General features: G+C 45.3%; 1 protein-coding gene across 1 annotated transcript in view; it reads right to left on the reverse strand.

The window, feature by feature from the left end:
- Positions 1-7930, reverse strand: part of LY86 (lymphocyte antigen 86) — a 61605-nt gene that overhangs the window by 21804 nt on the left and 31871 nt on the right. Inside the window, exons 2-3 of the mRNA XM_081144840.1 lie at positions 4726-4812; positions 3339-3467 (exon numbers count right to left, since the gene is read on the reverse strand). Coding sequence (XP_081000966.1) covers positions 3339-3467; positions 4726-4812 — 216 coding nt within the window. The remainder of the gene's footprint in view (positions 1-3338; positions 3468-4725; positions 4813-7930) is intronic.

Genomic DNA, 7930 nt, shown 5'->3' on the forward strand with positions numbered 1-7930 from the left:
ATGTGCCTGTGTCTTTGTGGCATCCATAAGCATCATTAGAGAGTCACCTTTGAGACGGTATACTTGCATTCATTCTGTCACATGCAAATTCAGCAAAACAAGTATCTATTGTGTCTTTTTCTGTGCCAGTCTCTCTTTGTCTGCAGAGTCTACAGAGACAGAGAGGAGCAAGAAATATTCCTGCCTTCGAGGAGTTCAAAGTTTGAAGTGTCTGTTTTCAAGGGACACACACACACACACACACACACACACAGTATAACTACGGAATACAAAATACAGTTATGGCTGAGATAAGTGGGAATGTGACACTCCAGGGGCATCCAGAGGGAGCAATTCACTGGCTGGGGGTTGGAGGAAGGTTTCTGAGAGGAGCTGATACTTGGGTGAGGTCTGGATGGAAGACAAATGGGGAACAGACATCAGAGGCCAGGGGCTAAGGGAAGCATCCAAGCAGCATCATGTGTGTCAAAACACACGGTGTGGCCAGAAGGTGGCAAATGATTTGCTGAAGCTGTTGCCGCGGGGGCCTGTGGGCCAAGATGTGGCTGGAGAAACTGGTTAGAAGGCAACCCGCGAAGAACTTGGTCACTAAAGAAGTTAGATGTTTTCTGCAGAAATGGGAACACTCGAAGCCCTTTGGGAAGGGAGGGGTGACATGATCAGGACTGTGTTTGGGAAGACTAGCCCCCAGCAGCAGTAAGGAAGTAAGAAAGCAGTTAGGAAGTCATTTCCATCTTCCAGGAAGGGGACAGGGAGACCTGACCCAGGGAATAGATGGAAGTAGGAACAAAAGGACAGCCCAGTGTGTGCTCTTTCTGACTAAGCTGGTAGTACTTCCAAGCACACCTGTTTCCACATTTGGGTCCAAAAATACTTATTTTGGGGGGAAATGGGAAAGATAAGAAAACACGGGAGATAGGACTGTAGATGCTGGCTATAGGTGGCAGCCTGTTAAGCTGTCAGTCTTTCTCGGGGGTTATTATTTAATTCTCAGCTCAAGATGCTTTGGATTCCTCAAAACATTCTATAAAATCAGGAATGTTTGCAGACCACCAGCGTCATCATTCTGTGCACATATTACATATATAATATGAATGGTGAAAAGCCTGTAACAGAATTCTGAATAATTTTAAGGCAAAAGGGAAAACAATTCTGTATTAAATTTTCCAGACTCTCCATACCCCAACAGGTTGAGCCTATTGGGAATGAACTATACCTCTCAAGTTTCCCTGGCATCTCGTTTGTATCTCTTTAATGCACACACCACACACACAGCAGCAACTTGCAAGAGTGTATTGTGGATCTCTAGTCTCCTCTAGGCCGTCATCAATGTCCTTGAAGGCAGAACCCATCCTTGTTCATCTTCAGGCTCCTCAAAGGGCTTGGCACACAGTAGGGGCTTAGTGGGAGGAAGGAAGGAAGGAAGGAAGGAAGGAAGGAAGGAAGGAAGGAAGGAAGGAAGGAAGGAAGGAAGGGAGGGAGGGAGGGAGGGAGGAAGGAAGGAAGGAAGGAAGGAAGGAAGGAAGGAAGGAAGGAAGGAAGGAAGGAAGGAAGGAAGTGGAGTGATGTGGAGTGAGGAGTTTGGAACAGGAATGGCTGAGGGCAGGTAGAAAAGGTTAACTAGGAACCAGCTAATGAATAGCTCAGCATGTGGAGGAACTACATCCATGCGCCTGATTAACCAGAAATATTTTCAGTAAGTTGGAGAAGAAAACTGACTAATCATTCTATGGCAGGTTACATAGGAAAGAAAAAATGTCCCAATTTGAAACAAAGTCAGATCACTGATTAGAAAGAGTTTTCAAAGGATGATTTTAAATAAAATCCTGGCTGAAAGGTACGTCCACCCATTTTGTTATTTCTCCTTTTGTTTCTTAATTCCTTAGATGTTAAGGTTATGGGCCCTGGAGCCAACCTGCCTGGGTTTGAGCCATGGGTCCCTCATCAGCTGTGTGACTTGGTGCAAGTTCCTAAGACTCTCTGTGCCTCAGTTTCTGCATCTAGAAAGTTAGAGTATCCATAGTGCTAGCTCTTCAAGTTGGGGTAGGAAATAAATGAGTTAGCAGACATGAAGCTCTTAGAACGGCGCCTGGTGGGGATGTTTAATCACATTCACTTTCCCGCTCTGTATGTTCGCTGTATTTAGCACTCCCTCTGCATCGGGTACTTTCAAAGCCCTGGAAACAGAAAGACAACAATGCCACCCCTCCTCAAGAAGCTGATAGTCTGCTGGGGATGACAAGTGGGAATAAACAATTACAGGCCAACGTGACAAGTGCTACGATAAAGTTACACATTACACACTTTGGGGGAGCAGAGAGGAGGGTGAGGAGGGAGGGCTGAGCTCAAGCGGGCCATCTACACAACACAGCAGAGCCCATCCGGCTTCGCCCAAACTTCAACCCATGAAGCCCCCTGTCTTCTCTTCGGGCGCAGACACCCTTCCTATGTCTGCATCTTCACCATGGGAAGGGGGCCCCGATTTCCTCTGGAGTCTTGGTTGAGAGAGCCTAACTGGGTGAATGCCCTCCAGCTTCCTTAAATGAGAAAATAGAGGAGTGGGTGTCTCGGGGGTGTGGGGTTAGGGTCATGTTGCCCCTTGGCCAATGGCAATAAGAAGAAAGGCCTGGGAAGGAGGAAGGGAACAATTTCAGGAGGAAGTCACAGATCAGACCCAACTTTTGGCTAAATAAACAGTCATCTCAGGGCCGTGGGGAGGATGCTGGCTGAAGACTGGGAGGAGAGGAGAGGTGGGAACAGGCTGGCGTGGGTTCCTGTGCCCTGCTGGGCTATGGCTGGCTGGGACGGCCGCCCAGCGGTTGTGAAGAGGGGACAATTCAATGGCATTTATACTTCTGTACTTTGAACGTAGCCACCTAGGGCCCAGTGGGTCGATGACTCAAATGAGAAAGACCACAGTAAAGCACTGACATCTACAAAGCCTCCTTATTTCTTTCTTTTTCAGAGTTCATGGCTAAGTGGGGAGCCCCTGCCAGTGAAAGGTGGCTGAGGGGAAACGTGGAAGCACTTTGAACAGCAATGGATGCGGGGAAGCTACGGGTTCTTCCTGCTGCCGGCTTCCCTGTATCTTATAAATAAGGTGCCCCCCCTGACACCGCGTCGTGTTTGTAAAGCGCCTCGTATGCACGTTCCATTTCCTTCCCACAGCCACTGGGTCAGGTGAGCCCTTCGGATGAGCCTTACGGTGATTTTTACATAACAGCACATGACATATGATGCGACGCTTAGATGCTGACACCTGCGGCGAAGCTTGCCCAGGCCCCAGGCTCCGGCCGGGATCCCGGCCTCAGCAAGCAGCTAGCGGAACAGAAACTTACCCCCTTTCTTTTTCCCGCAGAAGGAAAACCTGGGTAGGTCCTCTTCACAGACGGGGTAGGAGTAAGTCAGGAAGGACGCTCCCTCCGTCAGGAGACTTATGTCAAGAAACAACTCTTTGATGTCCTCTCCTAAAGCAAAGGAGAAGGCCAGCTTTACTCTTAGTGTGGGTTTTGCCGCATATCAAAGCATTCAACATTTATACAGGCATGAGCCCCAAGAACTCCTATTTCCAGCAGCCTGGCTGTAGGGAGCAGTTTTCTCCCTGTCTTGGTAAATTGGTATTTATGCAGCACTGCAGGGGTCGTGGGGCCAGTCCGGATGAGATGAGGCGTTTTCACGCACTGTCTGCGTGGAGCAAGGTCGTTTACCTGCTGCGCTCCCTGCCCTGGTGCCAAGACCCTTCCTGTGGCGGCTGCAGGTCTGGCCTCTACCACTTTTCAGCCGCCTGGTACTAGATGCCTCTCTGATAGCCCCGGGGTGTGGTCAAGCCCGCAGGCCCCCCGCTGCTAGGCACATGCTGCGGTGTAACTACACAGGAAGCTCCAGGGAGCTCTGCAGTGCCGGCTGCCAATTCTTTCTGAAACTTTTCCCATTCCTCCCTTTCATGTTCTGCTTGCTTCCCCTTCCATTCTGCTTTTTTCTCTTTCTCTCTGCAGAGATTTATTGAGCTGCTGCTACAGAGTCCAGATAATGTGTGAGGTTTTGGAAATACAAAGATGCGTGAGAGTTCTTGGGCTCTGGGAATGTTCCTTCCATTTCTGGGGGATGACTCCACATGCTAGGTTTATTAAATCCTTCTGCTCTGGGTTGGATAAAACTCTTTTAGATAAGAGATAGTCTAGTAACTATAGCAATATATTGACTAATTGTAATGGCATGATCATATAAACATAAATAACCAGAAAGCATTCTAGCTCATTGCTTGGGGTGGAGTGAGAAGATATTACAGGTCTTTGCCTGTGTCAAGGTTTAAGAACTTATATTAGCTATTTGAGAAATGAAATAACACAAAGACAAGCCATGTTGTTGGTAGTAGACTTGTTTGTTGCTGAGATAACTAAACAAAGACTCTATCCTGAGCAAACATCAATACTTAGGCTCCAAACATTTTCTTTGTTTGCTGGATATACTGATTCCAGGGGCTTATACCATCCAAATGAGTGCCTAGAGCCTTCCAGTACAAAAATGACAGCATTAAATGAGAGTTTTACTCTATCTGGATATTACCCAGAGAGAACTGAAGATGAAGATGGAAATAAAGTTAATTCCTGAGAGTGATGGGAGGCAGTGGCTGAGCCAGCCACTCCAGTTAATACAAGTAATTGGGTGTGTGAGCCAGAAAGAGGCTGTGCAATGTATTATTTCAAGTCAATAGATTTTACTTACTCAGAATCATTCCAAATCTAATGCTGAGATTTGATTCTAAATGTTTGGAACACTGGTCAATAGAAAATCCAAAATCTTGTAATGGATCTGCCAAGAAGAAAATAGATCAGGTGTGAGTACACTGTATACTCTGCAAACTCATAGACAAAATTCATACCAATTATATTATCTTTTCTATATGAATCAGTAAAATTGATTTAAAAACATACTGTCCAATACATTTTTGCATTGGTCCATGATACTTTTCAACAGCCCTTCCCAGTTTCTGCAAAGTCAAGGCTGCTCAGTGTCATGTTCAGTCTGAGAAATGAGCCCGGTGCCTCAGTGGGTGGGTTATATCTTAACTTGTTAAATTTTTATCGTTATTTGAATCTCTTTATTTCCTGAACTTAAAATTAAAATTGCTCATTGATTGGATGAAACATTTCACAAAGTATTTGTTATTATAACTAAGACAGAGGTAAATATATGCAGATTTTCAAAGTTAAGACCTGCCTTTAAAATTCCATCCTATTCCACCCCATCTTACTGAGTATAATACTTTCCCCCCAAATATTTCACTATGTGTAAGGTATCCCGTTAGATTTGATGAGGACTACAAAGTCAATTTTTTTTCACATAGTTTCTACTTATTCGAAAAGCTCCACTGGCTCATCTACGCCTTAGAAGAGAGTCAAGAACTGTTCTACTGGTTCCATCTTCTCCCCTCCACATCACAAACCCTCCCTCATTCCTCGAGGGCAGGGCTGCAAGGTAAGCACCCAGGAAGCTCCCACCGTGTTTGTGTTGCCCACAGCACCGGCTTCCTCCCATTTATAATCCCATCTATAAAGCCCTCACCCCTTTGGGCCATCATCTCAATACTGAGGTATTGCTCATTCCCATCTGCTTTCTGAAGGCTTCTCTGATAGTCCCCAATATATTTGTTTGCTTTTCTGAACTCTTGAAACAGTTCTGTCTGAAATACTTTTTGAAGTGTACAAATATGTATGGCTTTGTACTTTGCTCTTTGACTTAGCCCATTACACTTAATCGAAACACTGAACTCCTGAAAGGCAGGAGCTGGTGTCTTATTGTGTTTTGTTTTCCATTTCTTTTCCCTTTATGCTTCCCACTGGGCCTGAGAGAAGAGAACTGTGCACTTTATTTATAAGAGTTTTCCATTTAAGTTTGCAGACTCCCAGAGTCCAGCAGAGAGCCTCACGGTCAGACACACAGTAAGCACTCCATACATGCACATAATGAACAGATGCATGGGCCGTGTAGTAAGCCACTGTCTCTCAGCTCCAAACCCAGCCTTCTGAACTCTTGCTTTGTGAAGCTGGGACTCTTTGCAATCACGTTTCTCCTTTGCCATCTGCCAGAGAGGTGCCAGAGGGAGACTGAAGCTGAGCAGGAGGAGGGACTCCTTTTTGCATACTTGCTAGTACTTGAGAGTCTCTCACCTGTGAAGGCCTGTCACTTTGGCAGTAGCAACTGGTTCCAGTATCCAGCTCTCTTTTGCACTTTCCCAGAATCAGAAGAGGCTCAGCTCTGCAGGCCCCTAAGCTCCTGTGATGACAGTACCTCAGAGGCTGTCACCCCTTCCCCAGCAGTCGATGTCTCAGCCAAGCTTCTAGGTTCTAAAGGCTCCAACCTGTCCTCTGCTTTCCCAGCCTTTGGTGTGGTAGTTGCTTCCTTTTTTTGCTTGTTGGTTCTCTAACTGCTTAAACAATTCCTTATATTAAATCCTCTCTGTTAAGATAACTGACATGGTCAGTTTTCCTGACCAGACCCAGGCTGCTACAACAAATCCCCATCTTGAGAGATAGGTATAATTTCCCCTATTTCACAGATAGGAAAATATAGACTCAGAGAGGTGGCATTAACGTGGAGGGTCAAGATTAAAACCAGACTTAAAAGCAAATAAACACATAAATAATTGCCACCTAGTATTGGGGGAGGGGGGCATTCACAAGCAGAGCCTCAAAGGTGTATGTTAATTACTTGATTTGCAAGATTGCCTGGAATATTTTATGTGCAGGCCTGTGGCATCTGCTAGTTCTGTTTCATGACTGGTTTCAATTCCAGCTGAGCTAGGAGCTCACATTTGTCAATGATAGTGAGCCAGACAGTTTTATCACCCACATTGCTGACCTGGAAGATGCATAATTGCCTGTGGTTTCTGCCCTGGAAGTGATCACAAGGCAATTTCAGCTTTGCAAATCTAATCTAGTGACCTTTAATCTGCTCACTAACTTTTCTGGGGGAGAAAGCCATTTTCTCTTCTGCTCATCTGACTTCTTCATAGACATCTCTGTGCTGTCCCAGGGCTTCCCTCAGCTAGGAAAGTAGGAGCAGGGGGTGAAAGTATATTTGTTTCTGTTACATACTTGGCGAGCAGTATTGAAAAACAGAGCCCAACTAAGACATTTAGGAAAGTACATCTGAAGATTGTGAATAAATTTAGGTTGGTGTCTGAGGAAAGATAAAAGAAGCCAAGTGTGCAATGCTTAGTCAGTTAGCAGTTACAGAATTATACTGTAAGCTTATCAATGTTTAGAGGTAGAGATAGAGAGAATACACTGAGGGCAAAAGAGGGAAATAAAGTATCTCTGATACTGGAAAAATATTGTTAGGAAATACAATCTTAATATGGAACAAAGTCACGAAGGAAGCAGTAGGTTGCTTCCTTCTGAAGATGTGTTTATAAAAACAGAAAATCAAATTGCTGAAAAAGTGCCTAGGGCTTTGGTGATCTTTCCTAGCAGTTATTTCAGTTTTATACTTGAGAGTGAAGATGCAGTTTGCAGTCGTCACGGGGAGAGTGACATCAGTTTCTCCCGCTCTCCAATTCTGTCCTCACAAGCTCTACCCTCCCCCTATTGGTTTGTATTTACACGCAGGCACTCAGCATGTCCTGAATTACATTATACTTTCTTGGACACGGCTCTCTTTCCTCTACTAGATGCTGCAAGGCGGGCTCCCCAGCCTCAGGGCCAGCATAATGCCTTGAGATTATACTAGGGTCCAAGTAACTATTTGCTGAATGAATGACAAGGGTTACATGTACATTTCTTGTGGGGTCATCTTGTACATTGTAAGAAGCATCTTCGGCCTCTACCCTCTAGATACCGGCAGCACTCCTGCCCCCAACTCCAGTTGTAACAACCAAAAATGTCTTTCCCCCAACTCCAGTTGTAACAACCAAAAATGTCTTTAGACG

This window comes from Miniopterus schreibersii (genome assembly GCF_964146895.1).
Source record: "Miniopterus schreibersii genome assembly, chromosome: 8".
Classification (NCBI taxonomy): Eukaryota; Metazoa; Chordata; class Mammalia; order Chiroptera; family Miniopteridae; genus Miniopterus; species Miniopterus schreibersii.